The sequence below is a fragment of the Schistocerca piceifrons genome, chromosome 2 (assembly GCF_021461385.2).
Source record: "Schistocerca piceifrons isolate TAMUIC-IGC-003096 chromosome 2, iqSchPice1.1, whole genome shotgun sequence".
NCBI classification, from domain to species: domain Eukaryota; kingdom Metazoa; phylum Arthropoda; class Insecta; order Orthoptera; family Acrididae; genus Schistocerca; species Schistocerca piceifrons.
Genome location: NC_060139.1, coordinates 246,046,440 through 246,065,528, shown reverse-complemented (window position 1 = coordinate 246,065,528; position 19,089 = coordinate 246,046,440). Strand labels below are relative to the sequence as shown.

General features: G+C 43.0%; 1 protein-coding gene and 1 long non-coding RNA gene across 2 annotated transcripts in view; both read left to right on the top strand.

Annotated features, from left to right (window-relative positions):
• The window catches only part of LOC124776469, a 334,054-nt gene extending 330,008 nt beyond the window's left edge, over positions 1–4,046 (top strand). Inside the window, exon 3 of the long non-coding RNA XR_007015627.1 lies at positions 3,982–4,046. This is a non-coding gene — a long non-coding RNA (uncharacterized LOC124776469). The remainder of the gene's footprint in view (positions 1–3,981) is intronic.
• Positions 4,047–4,055: 9 nt separating this feature from the next.
• Positions 4,056–19,089, top strand: part of LOC124776468 — a 266,406-nt gene continuing 251,372 nt past the window's right edge. Inside the window, exon 1 of the mRNA XM_047251481.1 lies at positions 4,056–4,119. Within this exon, the coding sequence (XP_047107437.1) occupies positions 4,056–4,119 (64 nt within the window). The remainder of the gene's footprint in view (positions 4,120–19,089) is intronic.

Here is a 19,089-nt window from a genome sequence, read left to right as displayed (position 1 = left end):
GGCCCGCAGCTTCACTAGAAGTCGCTTGTGAGGAACGGTGTTAAAAGCTTTCCGGAAATCTAGAAATACGGAATCCACTTGAGATCCCCTGTCGATAGCGGCCATTACTTCGTGCGAATAAAGAGCAAGCTGCGTTGCACAAGAACGATGTTTTCTGAAACCATGCTGATTACGTATCAATAGATCGTTCCCTTCGAGGTGATTCATAATGTTTGAATACAGTATGTGCTCCAAAACTCTACCGCAAACCGACGTCAATTATATAGGTCTGTAGTTCGATGGATTACTCCTACTACCCTTCTTAAACACTGGTGCGACCTGCGCTATTTTCCAATCTGTAGGTACAGATCTATCGGTGAGCGAGCGGTTGTATATGATTGCTAAGTAGGGAGCTATTGTATCAGCGTAATCTGAAAGGAACCTAATCGGTGTACAATCTGGACCTGAAGACTTGCCCGCATCAAGCGATTTGAGTTGCTTCGAAACCCCTAAGGTATCTACTTCTAAGAAACTCATGCTAGCAGCTGTTCGTGTTTCAAATTCTGGAATATTTCATTCGTCTTCCCTGGTGAAGGAATTTCGGAAAACTGCATTCAATAACTCCGCTTTAGCATCACAGTTGTCGGTAACAGTACCAGAGGCACTGCGCAGCGAAGGTATTGACTGCGTCTTGCCGCTTGTGCACTTTACATACGACCAGAATTTCTTCGGATTTTCTACCAAATTTCGAGACAATGTTTCGTTGTGGAACCTATTAAAGGCATCTCGCATTGAAGGCCGTGCCAAATGTCGCGCGTCTGTAAATTTTAGCCAATCTTCGTGATTTCGCGTTCTTCTGAACTTCGCATGCTTTTTCCGTTGCCTCTGCAACAGCGTTCGGACCTGTTTTGTGTACCATGGGGAATCAGTTCCATCTCTTACCTATTTATGAGGTATGAATCTCTCAGTTGCTGTTCCTACTATATCTTTGAATTTGAGCCACATCTCGTCTACATTTGCATAGTCAGTTCGGAAGGAATGGAGATTGTTCAGAGTTGGTGGCTACTGCTGGGGCCGTTCGGCAAGCCGTGCCTCGTTAGCAAGCGCATGATGCCACACAACGACCGGACCACGTGGAGATGTTGCGTCGATGAAAGGGGCATGCAAGGAGTGCCACAGATGGCGGACTTGGTGAAACCTTAATGGCAGAAATTTCACAGTTCGTATAGAAATTAATAGCAGCCACATGAACCATGATACCTCAAAAAGAAACATGTACATTACCATTATTTGCATGACGATTCTGATGGCGTAATCAGATTTTCAATATCTTTATTAGTTTAAAGTTTAGTATATGGCTATAAATTATACACGTGACACCCAGCAACGAATTTCCAAAACCTAAACGTTTCATCCGATTTTGTCGATCGACTTGTCTTTAGAAAGCTATTAGTGTAAATCTAAACTGGTATAAATTACAGGCGTGTAACTTGAATAGTACATGAGTTATTGGAGGTCAAAATGGTTGATTACTATCGATCGCGTCAGGCCATAAATACTCCACAGTTGCACGGAAAAACGGTAGCACCATGCTTATAAATATATTTATTCGTCTATGTCTTTGTTTGTATAAAATGTATACTATTCATGAAGAAATTGGTTAAATATTTACTGTGTTTAGAAAGCACAGAGACATTAGGCTACTGGCCTACCTTTTGTTGCTATTCCTTTGATATATGTTTATATAATTTGTTTATGTATTTAATAATGTGTGTTAGAGCGTGTTTATGGTCCAGCCGTAGTTATTTAAATGCAAATAGAGTATTTCGAATGTGTTTCAAAATGTTTGTGAGTGAGCGTTGGCTTGGAGACATAACGGTAGCGCTGTCGCCAATCACAGCGCTCGTTACTAAGGTAGGCGACTACTGGAGTGAATGGAGGGGCAGTTCTGAACAGTGCTACGCTAGGGACAGTTGCAGAGGACACGGGAGAGTCCTGGACAGTATGGGAGAGGACACGAGATAGTCCTGGACAGGAATACGGCGCGACGGACGCACGGTCGCGGGAAAAGCTGGACGTGGAGTGGCGACTGATAGTCGCGGGGAACAGCTTAGAGAGAGGAGCAGTTTGCACGTGGCTGCGGGAGATAGAAGTGAATATCTCGCAAGCTATCTTGTTCATAACTAATTACGTGAAGTAGGAATCTATTATTTCCCTGTTATTCAACTTATATTTTATTTAATTGCTGGACCATCGACACGAATAAGTGTTTTACAGTAATAAAGGGAATTCTTAAAGGTACTTCTGCTATCGTACCCATCATTTAACGTCGTTAAAATAGTACCAGCAGAATTTATTTAATTGCAATCTTTTATTTATAAATTTCTATATAACATTCAAAATTCGCAATTGCCTAGTGATAGGACCCTTCGACCATTTGATTCATGTGTATATTCATATTGTATACTGTAAACTCAGCAGTATTTGGCTTGTAACGCGGCAACTACGTATCCCAGTGCCTAGACAACGAAACCAGGCAAAACTTCCAATATTTCAGCTCTGAGTCGCAGGGTAAGTAGTTGAGGGCCACACACAACCACATCATTATTTTTTGGTAGCCCGCACGCTATGGTCTTCCTGTACATAGAGAGTCACGAATGTCAAAACGATCCTCCTTAAAACGAGAAAATCAGTTTCTTGCAACAGTGACCAACAAGTAAAATATGACAGTCTATAAATTAGCCCATAGCGACCGGAATCCCTAAGTGCAAAACAATTTGAAACACATTCGAAATACTGGATTTACATTTAAATAACTTGAAATTAAATTAATATTCCGTGGATGGACCATAAACACGCTATAACACACATTATTAAATACATAAAAAAATTAAATAAAGATATATCAAAGAAATAGCAACAAACTTACTCACCAGCGTAATACTTTCTGCTGTATCCATGGACTTCAGCTACTCAGCAACGCAGCTGTGGCTGCCAGGTTGCTAGACCACAGGCGTCCGCTGGTGACCTCAGAACAACACCCATTGGACACAGTTTGCAAAAAAATTGGCTTGCATGCACATGTCATCATGACAATTTGTTTTCAAGCTGGCCTGTGGCCAGGTGCACAGATAACCGTGCCCCTCCCACTGACAGCAGCCGCAGTCACACCGCAGGTGGCGCTGATACAGTCACCGAACCATTTGCCTATACTGATCATATGTCCAGTGGAGTGCACTACAAGTATCTCCCCACTCAGCAGGGATATAAGTGACTGCATGGCACCAAGAAGGGAGCTCCAGCTGAGACTGCAATCCTGGATGATCAACACAGCAGTGTGACAACGTACAGCCAAGCAGTCGTCATGGGAAGCCATCGCTAACCAATGACTATGGCCTTGTAGCACTCTGTTTATTCAGGGACAGTATACAGCGAAGACCGAGTTAATATCTGTGTGATCTTCTAGGTCAGTTACAGTCCATGATGTACGTTCTGTAGGAGTTAGACTATCAGTGTTACTTAACCATTCAGTTGATACTGAACCTGTGACTGAACTTTGCTAACCCATTGTGGAACTTTGTTTGAGAACTTCATTTCTCTGTGAATCATTCCTAGTGGTGCGGCCATGTAAACCCTTAGATGTTACTAATATTTTGTTGAATGTTCTGCTGTATAATAATAGTGTTGGTTATATTCTGCTGTCTGGGAATATTATTTAGTGAGTGTTATACCACATCAATTACAACGCTTTCATACACAGATAATGTGGTTTGCAGAAATGGGCTATGCTGGTAACTAGTCAGCCAACGTAAAAAATAGTAGCTTTGATATGCAGTGCAAATTTTTGTCTGTATAAAAGTATGGTAGTACTCAGTATAGTCAGAGACAACATTTAGTGGCATCATTTACAACTGCCGTTATTTGACACACAAATTTTTGAAGCATAATTTTGTTTACATCCTACTGGATGGCTTGACCTCACTGTGTCTCTGGTACTTCCAGATATGGACGGCTTGTATCGCAGACAGACCCATCTCGCCAGAGGTGGGCAGATGCCAAGGATACTTGTAGAACTGATGCTGCTGACAATGGTGCCGCGAGCGGCGGGATCGACACCTGAAGTGGGCACCGGCCTTTACGGTAAGTTCTGAGGCACTACTGACAGATGTCGCTGGAATCCCGTCATGCAGCCAGTGTCAATCATTTATCATTTACTGCCAAGTAAGGAACAAGATTAAGTTGTAGTCATAAACTCACCATAAACAGAGAGAAAAGTAACTTGCTAAGTTAATAATAACTGTACGTAAGAACATGGGTGTCTGAAGATACTAGGGTTATGGCTATTTTTCATTCCATCCTCCAATCGATTGCGAAAATCTGGGGACGTTTTGTGCAGATGCATTGCACAGTGTCTCTAATAAACCTGTCTATTGCATCACAGAACACTCCTCAGTACTGAGCACACAGTCTGTAAATAAAGCTGCCTAGAAAGTAGCGTCTGCCGCCAACAGTGAAGTCCCTGCTGAGAGGTTTCGCCTGATTTCATGCAGCCCACATAACGTAACTGTCATGCATTTCCTTCTGCATGACAGTTCTCGGCCGCACACTGCAGGGGCGACGAAGATGACCCTGCAGCATTTTCGATGGGAATTGTTCGATCACCCACCATATGGTCCACACTTGGCTCCCTCTGATTTTGATCTCTTTGCTCACCTGAAGGACAGTATTTTGGCACGGACAACGAGCTGCAAACCAGTGTAGGGAATTGGAGGAAATCACAGGTGCCTGCCTTCTATGACAAGAGAACTGGAAAGTTGTTACCACACTATGACAAACATCTACGTCAGAGCGGCTATAAGGAGTACCTAAATGTTATAAACAAACCATTTTTTATTTTCACTGCAGTTTCAGTTTCGTAATAGATCAGAGGTTGAGAAAAGAATAGCCCTTGTATGCTCTCCAAGAGTGAGAAAGGTTCTGAAATCATGCAGTGAAATTGCTTGGTGACTCAGTTGGTTAAATGTATTACATATAGTGCATTTGTTCTTCACTGTACTGGTGTAATTAATTTTAGTGCATTCGTATTTCTGACTGTGTAAAAACTATCGTGGCTTTGGTCTTCTAAACATTGGCTACAAACTGTACTCAGTGATAATCAGTAACCACATGAAGAATATCACAGAAGCTGTAATTTCTGAAGAATAAAACGTGTTGAGATCAGGATGTTCGTTGTAATAAAAATCATTATAGGAAAACATAGAGAATTTAATACAGAAACCCATACGGCCTTTATCGACCCTGAGGAGGGGTTTCATCGTGTGAGTTGCGATAGGCTATGGAAGATTATGTCAGAGTGTAGTCCTTATCACCTAACAGAGGTAGTGAAAAGTATTTACAAAATATACACATTTTTATAAACAGAGGTAGGAATCGATTAGAAGAAATAATTATTAACCAAGGTGTAAGACAAGGATGTGCACTATCACGTACCCCTTTTAATATTTACACTGACTTCATTCTTTGCAAATGGAAATGTAAAGTAAACGAAGGAATTTAGATAACGAACGAGGTATCCCTGACTGCAATGGTGTTTGTTGATGACATCGTTATTATTCAAAAGAATGATCACCCACAAAGATCAGTATACCAGCTGAACGAAATACGCAATAAATACAAGTTTAAAATTTCTGATAATGAAACAAAAATAATGGCTTATCAAGGAAAACATCCAGTCAGATCAAAAATTGTTTTGGATAATTCGGTTTTAGAACTAGTGTTTCGAATCTCTAATTTTGGCTGCGATATAAGTTTGGATTCTGATTCTGACACAGAAACCAAAATACACAAATTCCAAGTTGGCTGTGGTACTATTAGCAGGACATTGTCCCATAAGGTACAAAAAAGAGACCATCATGGAAATCGGTAAAGTGGTAGTGGCTCCTGTGTTATACTATAGAAGCAAAAGCTGGGTTGCCACAAAGAAAAATTAATAAATAAATAAATAAAACTCAAACAGCAGTGGTGAGGTTACTAAGAAAGACGGCTGCGCGATAAGAGTCATGATCGGAAATGAAGATATTAGATCAGAATTAAATATTTTCTACATGAATAAAAACGTTCAAAAATCTCGTGAAGATTGGAAACAACGCTTCATGAGAATGTCAAGTCACAGAGTTCCCCAGAAGGTCCTGAACCACGAGCCGAATGGGAAAGGAAATACTGGAAGACTTCGTAAAGGATGGGAACGATTTTGTTTGTAAGTTCGGAACAGGCAACAGCCTAATCTTTGAAAGGAAGATGATGATCGTAATGATGACTACGACTGTATTTCAATTTACATTTCTACTAAAATAATATGTCAGCTAATCAACTGAGCTGCTATACATTATTGCTGTAATAGGCAATTTCGTTACATAATTGTGGAATCTTAGGTGACTGCTAATAACTGGTGGAGACATTCTAAACTGCCACACACGTGCAGACATTCAGGGGAAGAGGTGAGGCTTCGGACTGATGATGCCACGTGAACTGTGTTGGCTGTCTTGGGCTGTAACAGGTAACTCGCACATCTGAAGCCGAGAGCGGTGATAGACTATGCGTGGCGCGTCTCCCTCCGGTGATAAGCGCATTAGGCGGCAGGCGTGAGCGAACTCCAACGCCGGGGATAAAAAGCCAGAGCTCGCTGGCGGGGGCGTGTAGAGTGCCGCGCTGGCGCCCCCTGCAGGGATTATTAACCACTTCCGCCGCCCGGTGTCGCTAATTACCCCAAGTTGGCCGCGGCGCAGGTGCGCCAGCTGAAAGCAAGTTCTGCGCAGAGCTGCTCCACTCACCTCGATTTTACTCCTTCGCAGACCTCTACCCCCTTTCATTTAAACATCAAGCAACAATCGCATCCACTCGTTACCTGTATCAGCTTACAGATCGTCGGAAGCAAACTTTAGTTCGCATAATCATAGTGAAATATCGCTGCGATGAAAACTGAAAGGCGCAGAGCGTTATTCTCTAAGGAACCGATGGCTCGCCGATGTTCGTGGCTGGTTAGAGGCATAACACGACAGATTTCACGTATCCCGGTGGTAATTAACTCAGGTTCCTGATTCCCTGTGGTCAACATGAAGAACACTCGATGAATAAAAACCACAACCCCACTCATATCGAAACACATCCTGAAACACAGCAACAGTTTATACCGAAAACTAACATTAGAAGAAACTTATTACGTGTAAAAGGCTATAGTGGAAGCGGAAAACGTAGTAAACCAGAACACAACACTCTGCAACTACACACTGTTTATCGCGCTAAGAGAACTAGCGCAGGGCACGGAACAAGAAAACACACTCACACACACGCATACACATACACGGCATAGACGGGTCACATTGGATGCTATGACATCGTATCAGCTCTAGTGGCGTGAACATACGACTAACAACCCGAGCGAATTGTTTATTTCTTTCAGTGAGAGATTTATTTGTAAACAACAGTAAAGAGAGGTGGGCAACAGACTGGCGCAGCAACTGTCATAGTAGGCAAGGTGGACCGGAGCGGAAATGGTTAGGGAACAGATTAACACAGTAAACAAAAGATTTGCGTAACTTAAATTTCTTCAAGAGAACGCTGCAATTTTCAGAACCTTCTCGCAATATACATTGCATTTCTCGCGAGACACGCGAACAGCTAGCGTAATATTTTGGATTGCAAACAAGGTGCGAAAGTTATGTTTTTCTGTGTCCAAAAGTAGCTGTAAGTCGTCTAACGACCGTGAGTACATGACAAACCACGTAACAGCCTAGGACACACAAAAACTGACAACAACACCATCGCAGTCCCAACTGTATAACGCTGACACACGTAAGTTCAAGTTTTCGTGTTTGTTTACCAACAGCCGCTCACACAGTTGCTGATGACATGATGTATGCCGAGGAAAATGGCAAAAAAATAACATAAAATATGCCTGAAACAGCGGCAACAATCGTAAAAACCATGCCAAGACGCAACGTAAAAAAGTTGGTATGAAATTATTCACAGAAAACAATATTTGAAACCAAACAGTACACATGTAATGATTTTTCACAATGCTTGTAAGTATACTATTTTTGCATATTTAAGCGTTAAAGAACCCACTGATGATGACGATATTGTTGTTGAAACTAATTTGGGAGTAAATAAATATAGAAAACAAAAGTATTTTCTCCATCAAGATGCACCCACAATCCCATACTGTTTCATACCACCCACGTCTTCTGTACTGCATAGCGTCTTCTGCACGGCATAGACGAGTCACATTGGATGCTATGACATCGTATCAGCTCTAGTGGCGTGAACATACGACTAATAACCCGAGCGAATTGTTTATTTCTTTCAGTGAGAGATTTATTTGCTACCTGTTGAAGACCTCCTACGATTGGTCTTTGATTTTCAGAACATTCCAGATCACTCGAGAACTTTCGACATGTCAAAATGTACATTAAAAAAAAATGTTAGTGTGTGCTGTACTCTTTAGAGTACAGCGCTTTATCGGAATGCAAAATCCTAGTCTCTGCTTCATATGGTTCAAATGGCTCTGAGCACTATGGGACTTAACTTCTTAGGTCATCAGTCCCCTAGAACTTAGAACTACTTAAACCTAACTAACCTAAGGACATCACACACATCCATGCCCGAGACAGGATTCGAACCTGCGACCGTGCGGTCGCGCGGTTCCACACTGTAGCGCCTAGAACCGCTCGGCCACGCCGGCCGGCTCTCTGCTTCATATGTTTTGTACTTGTCGTACACCAATGTTTTGTTCATGTGCTTGCAGTCGTTGTCTTTCATGAGTTTCACTCACTGTTTACTTACAAAGGAACTGTCCAATCCGACATGTCGAAACTTCTTTCAGGACTTTGTAAACAACAGTAAAGAGAGGTGGGCAACAGACTGGCGCAGCAACTGTCATAGTAGGCAAGGTGGACCGGAGCGGAAATGGTTAGGGAACAGATTAACACACTAAACAAAAGATTTGCGTAACTTAAATTTCTTCAAGAGAACGAAACTTATTAAAAATTAGCAACAGTGATAATGTTGGAGCCGTAACGAGGCGAAGTCACTGTGGCTTGCTGTAGAGAAGTGACTCCAAGCGTCAGTGAGCTGTGTAGCTACAGCGCTCGAAATCGAGACACGCTGGAGGTGTGGCCCAGCGGGCGCGCGCCATTGGGTCCGCCAGATGCCAAGCAACCAGTGTCGGCGTCTTATTATGGAAACTTGCCATTCTGTTACTATAGCGCCCATGGAATGGTATCAATACGCGATACCACATAAACCTGTCATGAATTTTTTTCACACAGGAAGAATACACCAAAAGAAACACTTTATCAAAATTTTAGCTGCTAAGACACATTGAAAGTATTTAGAAAAAAAAATGTTTAAGTTTGCCAAATTTGTAGCTTGCCGGTCAGCTGCAGAATCGTACAACCCTTCCACAGCTATAGCGGACAGCATATGTGCAACACGTTGGTCACATATCCTGGGTTGTCGGCATATCGGTAAACAGATAATGACACAGAGCAGCCGTCAATTGGAAGGCGAATTTCACTTTCTGGTGATAGCTTCTCTCATACAGTTGTTCACTGTTACTGTTCGCTCGAATTTACAACTCATTTAATGTTCATAATAATTGGCCCTGCCTTTGTGGTGTTGCTAAGTGTTAATAATGGAGATTAAACTCTATTACTTCTGTATTTATTGGCATACGTTTTGTAATAGGATCTGTCTTTGTGGCAGATACCAGAGTTACACAGTATGTTTTCAACCTTGTAATCATAAAAAACGAAGAAAATGGTAGGCAATCGAAATCTGCTACTTCTCCTGAAGACTGACATATATGTTCTTTATCAGATAATTTCTTGGACATTTATTCCAATGATTTCAAGATTTCGTTACAAATTGTGGTAACGTTAGAAAAACCAGGAAAACCGAGCGAGGTGGCGCAGTGGTTAGACACTGGACTCGCATTCGGGAGGACGACAGTTCAATCCCGCGTCCGGCCATCCTGATTTAGGTTTTCCGTGATTTCCCTAAATCGCTCCAGGCAAATGCCGGGATGGTTCCTTTCAAAGGGCACGGCCGACTTCCTCCCCCGTCCTTCCCTAATCCGATGAATCCCGATGACCTCGCTGTCTGGTCTCCTTCCCCAAAACAACCAACCAACCAACCAAACCAGCAAATAACAATTCCGTGAGTTGTGATACAAACGACGATTTTTGTGCTAATTAAAGTACAGTACCTTTCACGCCCAAAGAAAATATGTACGGGAATAGGTTTCAGTAAAGAAGAAAAGGCTGTAAACTTTTTGGCTGATCGAAGGAGAGAGAAAACGCTTAAGCCTGAGCAATGTGCAGACCTGGTTTCTTTTCGTAAAATCTGAGCTTGAAATTTATAAATGGAAGAACGATTTATAGGAAATACGAAATATGCGCCAAAATGAAACTCGTAAAGTGTGAAAGACAAGCTTTTCGAAAGATTTAGTATTCCTCGTCAGAGTCACTGCACCGTTACCAAGAGAGATCTACGGGGCTGGGTGCTCTGAATTGCAAGTGAGATGAACATTACTGATTTCCAGGCTTCTTCGACTTCGTTAAACAGATGCAGTAAATTCTACGGAAAAGGAAGTAGCAAAATTGCGAAGTTTACCTGAGGTAAACGTGTAGAGAAGATGCCAATGATAGGAAATTCGTAGCTTGACGTGAAGACGAAACTTCTTGTTATCTGAATATAAAGCCAATCAGTCAGTTTTCGTGGATACCGCACCTCGTCATTTCGAGCGAAAAAGACACATTAACTTGTCGATGAATGCTATCACACGTTTGTATTCAACAATTCCTGTGATAAGTAGCAGTAGATTACTGTTTCCACAACTTTATCTCTGTCCTCAGGAACATCAAGGGAAATTAGGACCAAAACTTTTAAAAAAATGTTTGTTTTCTTGCAAAAGTCTTGTAACTGATGAGAGAATAGTTCATTGCTTTTATTGGAGTCTTGGCGTGGACATAAGGACAAATCTGTCTTTAGGAGGACGACAATACGACTGTTAATATACCGTCTAATTCGGACTCCACGCGGAACTAATAATGTAATTCAGCCTATCGATAAAAAAATTTCAACATTATAAAGCATTTTACAGATAACTGACGGGCAACATAATTTCCGACATCTGTTTGTCATTTTAGGTACAGCAGCCGAACAATATTGTTAAACTTCAGTCATTTCTGCATTGTCAGTTTGTATCATCACATTTTACGAATTTGCTCAGGTATGCTGGTATACAGCACAATATGCAGAACTATGACCAGGACCATTTCTCACTCCAGTCCAGTTCTGTCTAAATAAAACTAGTAATTTCTGTGAAGAGCCTGAATGCATCAACTTTTTTTTATCAGGTGTGCCTGGTGTATGAAAAATGTTTTCGTCATCCAATACACACTTCGCATTTTTTGTGACGACTTCAGCGAATAGACAAGGAACTGTTTCATTGTTAGCAAAATATATACTACTCAAAAATTATCATAAGAACTGTGCTACAGGAATTGTCATAACAAATTAAAGTCCCAACTGATGGAAGTCGTCTGTATTGTAACATCATACAGATTGAAAATTATTGAACTGTATCAAATAAATTCTGTACGCTTTGCGTTAGGACGCTCAAACTGCATTGTTGGCCGCGGGGCATGATGGGGATCAGTATGCGCATGAGCGTGCACCTTGTTGTCGGCCACCTTCATTTGGATGGGTTCTTCAATAAGCAAAATTGGCGCGTTGGGGACTGAGGATCCACATTTCGCGATCGAGAAGTCTCTTCCCTCTCAGTAGGTGATTGTGTGGTGTGCAATGACCAGTCGCGGAATAATCGGTGCGGTATCCTTTGGTGGCACAGGTGACTACCGAATGGATGATGATGATGATGTTTGGATTGTGGGGGGCCCAACTGCGCGGTTATCGCGGCCGTACAAATTCCCAACCTTTGCTCAGTCCAATCTCGCCACTTCCATGAGTGATGATGAAATGATGAGGACAGCACAAACACCCAGGCATCTCGAGGGAGGTGAAAATCCCTGACCCCGCCGGGAATCGAACCCGGGACCCCGGTTCGGGAAGTGAGAACGCGATCACGAGACCACGAGCTGCGGACACTACCGAATGGAACGTGAAGGTTTTGGGAGATGATTTTATCCCCATTATCCAAAGTGACCCTCATTTCGACAAGCTATGGCTCATGCAGAACGAAGCTCGACCCCATCGAAGCAGGAAAGTGATGTCCTGGAGGAGCACTTTGGGGACCGCATTCTGGCTCTGGTGTACACAGAGACCACTGGCATGGGCCTCGATTGGCCGGCGTATTCTCCAGATCTGAACACATGCGACTCCTTTTTGTGCGGCTATATTAAAGGCAACGTATACAGCAATAACCCAAAAACCGTTGCCGAGCTACAAATAGCCATTCAGGTGATCATCGACAGCATCGATCTTCCGAAACTTCTGCGGGTCATGCAGAATGTCGCTGTTCGTCTGCACCACATCATCGCCAATGATGGCAGGCACATCGAACATGTCATAACCTAAATTCGAATATCTGTAGTGACGTTTACATGCTGAATAAAGTGTGTGCATGCCGTAGTTTGTAACTAATTTACGTTTTTTCTTCATATAGTTCAATAATTGTGACCCTGTACATCCCTTGATTTCCTTTCCTCTGCAACAGTGTGGTGTCGATATGAAATGCATGTTATTCAAAAAATTTTTGAATTGAGACATTTTTTGTGTCGTTTGAGTGCTTAAAATTTACGTGTTTGCACTTCGCACTACGTGGCGCTAGGCCTGTTGTCAATGCCACGTTTGATTATCCGCCGATTCGAGCGCTGGGCAAGAAGGGTTGTCCAAACCGCTGTTATAAGCGGATCTTCGTACGGCAGAAGTGAGTAACTTATACATCCAGTGCGCCTTAGTTATCTAAAATTTTTACAGGGTTTTTCTTTCGGTGTATTCTACCTGCGTGAAAAATTTTAGGGTACGTTTCGATGTGTCGGTTTGGACCATGCCCTTGTTAACCCATTTCGTAATCCTGTTTCTTCAGCAGTTACCCTATGTATACTTGCTGCGTGTCTCACTCGCCCCTCTTCTCTAATCTCATCTTGCTGTTTATCAGTTAAGTTTTTTTCTCAGTCAGTTCATTGTCTTCCATTCTCAATCAGTTCATTGTCTCCCATTCTGAAGCGAAATGCGGATCTCTCACTTCCTACTTATTTCTTTCTCTATCCGTCGTTGAGGAATAAATACACTGATAAGCAGTGATTTGAATACAAAGTTCCTTGAACAGGTTTCGATATGATGTTCTTGAATTTACACCACACGCACGCTTTTGCACCCTAAAAACTTTTGCTCCGTGTGACGAGTTACCCCGCTGTGAGATCCCATATGGCATGATAGAATGAAAGTAAACAAAATACGCAAGTTTTTTTATGTTTATATGCCCTACATCTGACATCATTCTCAATGCAAATGCAGAATTGGTTAGTTGCTTCAGCAGTCCTGTAGGATACTCTTCACAACTGAATTCATTATCGAGTTATAAATCCCAGATATTTAACACAGTCAACCTCTTCGATCTGTATGTCTTCACATTTTATACAAATGCTGGAAGGAAATCTCTTACAGGTTCTGAACTGCATATGGTGGATCATTTCAAAGTTTAATGACAGTGAATTAACTTTAAACCTTTTATTAATGCCACTGAAAATTTGATTAGCAGCCATTTCTAAATCTCTACTTGACTTGCTGCTTATTACAATGTTTGTATCATCTGCAAACAAAACAAACTTAGCACCTGGCAATGTAACAGAGGAGGGGTCATTAATGTACACAAGAAGAAGCTACGGATCCTGGATGGCCGGCCGTCGGTGGCCGAGCGGTTCTAGGCGCTTCAGTCTGGAACCGCGCGACCGCTACGGTCGCAGGATCGAATCCTGCCTCGGGCATGGATGTGTGTGATGTCCTTAGGTTAGTTAGGTTTAAGTAGTTCTAAGTTCTAGGGGACTGATGACCACAGATATTAAGTCCCATAGTGCTCAGAGCCATTTGAATCATTTGATCCTGCATAGAACCTTGAGGAACACCACATGTAATCAAATGACGACTGACTGCTTATTGGACAGGTATTTCACGACGACACCCTTTGTTTCCTTTTAGTTAGATAAGACTCAATTTAGCAGCACTACTGCTGACACCATAATATTCTAATTTACTTGAGAGAATGCTGTGATTCACATAGTCAAAGTCTTTTGACAGGTCACAGAAAATACCAGTAGCCTCTAATTTGTTATCTAATGAATTAAGTGCATTCTCACTGTACGTGCAAAGAGCTTTCTCTATATTGGAACCCTTAAGAAATCTAAATTTTGACTTTGACAATACACCGGTATTATTTGCAGTCACATGCCTACGGCGGAGCTTGAACACGACCTTTCCAAATATATTTGAAAAGGCCGATAAAAGTGAAATGGGTCGATAGTTTGATGGTATCCCTTTATCACCTGTCTTGTAAAGCGGCTTAACTTCAGCATATTTTAGCCAGCCTGGAAATGTTCTGCTGATAAGAGATTGATAACACAAATAACATAAGATAGAACTCAGCTGGGAACACTACGTGGGAAGCCCAGCCTTTATTGATGTCGCCTAGTTTCACTCTGAAATAGGCACGCCAGATCTTTCCCGCGAAAGCAGTAATTTTTCCTCCACAAATACCACAAAAACTGTTCGGCGAGTTCGCAAGGCCTCGGATAGGCATTATACACTAACATGTACTTACTTCCACAAACTCAACACAGTGACCGATAGGCAGTGTCATTTGCAATGTGACATATCGCTTTCTGCCACGAGGGGCGCAAGTGTTGAACAGTTGAATGCGATGCACCGCTTCTGAGCTTCATAAAGTGTTTTCGTGTGTATTGTCATTACTGCATACGTAAGTGATTTGTGCAAAAGCTGTGGGTGATTGGATGCTTTGAGTATCATTTTCGAATTCAGAAGGTCTAATTACATAAAGAACGCCTGTGTTTTCTAAAAAAGCTTTTGTGACTTTGCACTTTTCTTGCATCGTGTTACCAACGGGTGAGGCAGTAGAAAGCAGAATTCCAAGCAGAATTTAAGCAAAAACCTCCATCCCTATTTAGGTACACTGCTAAATCAGTTTCAGTCACTTCCCTGAGAACACTATCCCAACAGCTGGATGTGCATGCCAGAGTCTTCGTGTTGCCATATTCCACGGCGTACCAACAGCAGATTTTCTCTGCAGTAGCAGATTTTCTGTACTGTGTGCATGCACATCTACACTCCGCAAGCCACCTTACGGTGTGTGGCGCGGGATACTTTGTGTACCAATGTCCCCAGCCTTTTCCTGTTCCACCGGCATGTGGTTCGCAGGAAGAACAAATGCCGTTAAGCTTCCGTGAGGGCTCGAATCTCTCTGATTTTATCTTCACGGTCTTTTTGCGAGGTATGTGTAGGAGGAAGCTACATATTGGCTGACTCTTCTAGGAACGTACCCTCTCGGAACTTTAACAGTAAACTATAACGGGACTCAGAACGCCCCTCTTGCTGCGTCTGCCGTTGGAGTTGAATGAGAATCTCCGATCACGCTTTTGTGTTAAATAAATGAACCTTTAAGGAAACGTACTGCTCTCCTCTGGATCTTCTCTGTTTCCTCTGTCTATCCTGTCTCGTACGGATTCCATACTGACGAGCAATATTCAAGTATTAGTCCAACGATGTTTTCTAAGCTACTTCCCTTGTTGACGGACAACATTTCCTGAGAATTCTTGCAGTGAATCTCTGTCTGTTATCACCCTTACCCCAGATTAATTTATGTGGTCGTTCCACTTCTCTCCGTACACACAATTCTAGATATGTTACGGTGGTAACTGTTTCTATTTATTGTTCTGCAGTTATGTAATTATAAAATAGAGGAAACTTTCTGGCAGACTAAAACTGTGTGCCGGACCGTGACTCGAACTGGGGACCTTTGCCTTTCGCGGTCAAGTGCTCCACCAACCGAGCTACCCAGGTACGACTCACACTCCGTCCTCACAGCTTTAATTCCACCAGTACCTCGTCTCCTATCTTCCAAACTTCTCAGAAGCTCTCCTGTATACCTTACAGAACTAGCGCGCATGGAAGAAAGGATATCGTGGAGAGATGGCTTAGCCACAGCCTAGGCGATGTTTCCAGAATGAGATTTTCACTCTGCAGCGGAGTGTGCGCTGATATGAAACTTCCTGGCAGATTAAAACTGTATATCGGACCGAGACTCGAACTCGGCACCCTTGCCTTTCGCGGACAAGTACTCTACCATCTGAGAAAGTTTCATATCAGCGCACACTCCGCTGCAGAGTGAAAATTTCATTCTGGAAACATCCCCTAGGCTGTGGCTGAGCCATGTCTCCGCAATATCCTTTCTTCCAGGAGTGCTAGTTGTGCAAGTTATGGGGGAGAGCTTCTGAGAAGTTTGGAAGGTAGGAGACGAGGTACTGGCGGAATTAAAGCTGTGAGGACGAAGCGTGAGTCGTAGATTGGTAGCTCGGTTGGTAGAGCACTTGCCCACGAATGGCAAAGGTCCCGAGTTCGAGTCTCGGTCCGGCACACAGTTTTAATCTGCCAGGAAGTTTCATATCAGCGTACACTCCGCTGCAGAGAGAAAATTTCATCCATAAAATAGAGGGTTTGAGTGTCTATGTATTCACAATACGCTACGTTTGAGAATTTCCCACAGCCAAAGCGGCAGTCGTATGTTTGTCCTGCCAATGTTCATGAAGAACTTGACTTTAATATAAATTTATGTACAACCTTAACATGGTTTGCCTGCTATTACGGAAACTAATCATCAATTAACTAAAAAAGTGAATGTTGCAACATCGGCTGTTTTCTTCAGCAAACGTTACATTTTTGTTGAGGTTCAATCGCCACTCCCTCCTCTTCTGGTCTTCCCGCAATTCGTTACAATCATCCAGCTTCACGACTTTTCTGTATACAACACCATCACCCGCAGAAGGCATTAGCCAAATTCTGGCGTTATCTACCAGGCCATTTACATATGTTGTGGGAAGTAATGTTCCTATAAGGCACGAGCGAAGTTACATTTACATCTGAAGACTGCTTTCCGTTCAGAATGAAATGACATGCTGTGTTCTGCTAGCTAGAAACTCTTCAGTTCAGTCGGTCTGATATTCCGTACTTTCGTATTTCGTTCTTTAGGAGGCAGATACGTTCGTATTTAGTTCTTAGGCAGCAGTGTGGAATTCAAGGAACGCGATATCTACCTACGCACCAGCGATATGAAATGGAACGAGCAGGCGAGGACTGTATAAGGGAAGACGAATGGTCGACTTCGGTTTATTGGGAGAATTTTGGTAAAACGCGGTTCATTTGTAAAGGAGAGCGGATTTAGGACGTTAGTGCGACCAATTCATGAGTACTGCTCGAGGGTTTGGGATCCGCACTAGGTCGGTTTAAAAGAGGACATCTAAACAGTTCAGAGGATGGTGTTGAATTTGTTACCGATAGGTTCTAACAGCCGGCCGGTGTGACCGTGCGGTTCTAGGCGCTTCAGTCTGGAACCGCGTGACCGCTTCGGTCGCATGTTCGAATCCTGCCTCGGGCATCGATGTGTGTGATGTCCTTAGGTTAGTTAGGTTTAAGTAGTTCTAAGTTCTAGGGGACTGATGACCACAGATGTTAAGTCCCATAGTGCTCAGAGCCATTTGAACCATTTTTTAGGTTCTAACAACACATAAACGTTACTAAGGTACTTGGAGAACTCAAATGGGAATCCGTCGAGGGGAGGCGACGTTCCTTTTGGAGTACACTACTGAGAAAGTTCAGAGAAACGGAATCTGAAGTTGACTGCCGAACGATTCTAATGCCGCCACATACATTGCCCGTAATCGCTATGAAGATAGGATAGCACAAATTAGGGCTCGTACGGAGGCAGAGAGATATTTGCGAGTGCAACAGGAAAGGAAACTAGTAGTGGTACAGCGTGCCCTCCACCAGGAGCCGTACAGCAACTTGCGAATTATCTATGTACCCTACTGGCCATTAAAATTGCTACACCAAGAAGAAATGCAGATGATAAACGGGTATTCATTGGACAAATATATTATACTAGAACTGACATGTGATTACATTTTCACGCAATTTGGGTGCATAGGTCCTGAGAAATCAGTACCCAGAACAACCACCTCTGGCCGTAATAACGGCCTTGATACTCCTGGGCATTGAGTCAAGCAGAGCTTGGATGGCGTGTACGGGTACAGCTGCCCATGCAGCTTCGACACGATACCACAGTTCATCAAGAGTAGTGACTGGCGTATTGTGACGAGCTAGTTGCTCGGCCACCATTGACCAGACGTTTTCAATTGGTGAGAGATCTGGAGAATGTGCTGGCCAGGGCAGCAGTCGAAACATTTTCTATATACAGAAAGGCCCGTACAGGACCTGCAACATGCGGTCGTGCTTTATCCTGTTGAAATGTAGGGTTTCTCAGGGATCGAATGAAGGGTAGAGCCACGGGTCGTAACACATCTGAAATGTAACGTCCACTGTTCAAAGTGCCGTCAATGCGAACCAGAGGTGACCGAGATACCCCATACCATGACGCCGGGTGATATACGCCAGTAAAGCGATGAAGAATACGCGCTTCCAATGTGCGTTCACCGCGATGTCGCCAAATACGGATGCGACCATCATGATGCTGTAAACAGAACCTGAATTCATCCGAAAAAATTACATTTTGCCATTCGTGCACCCAGGTTCGTCGTTGAGTACACCATCGCAGGCGCTCCTGTCTGTGATGCAGCTTCAAGCGTAACCGCAGCCATGGTCTTCGAGCTGATAGTCCATGCTGCTGCAAACGTCGTCGAACTGTTCGTGCAGATGGTTGTTCTTTTGCAAACGTCCCCATCTGTTGACTCAGAGATCGAGACGTGGCTGCACGATCCGTTACAGCCATGTGGATAAGATGCCTGTCATCTCGACTGCTAGCGATACGAATCCGTTGGTATCCAGCACGGCGTTCCGTATTAT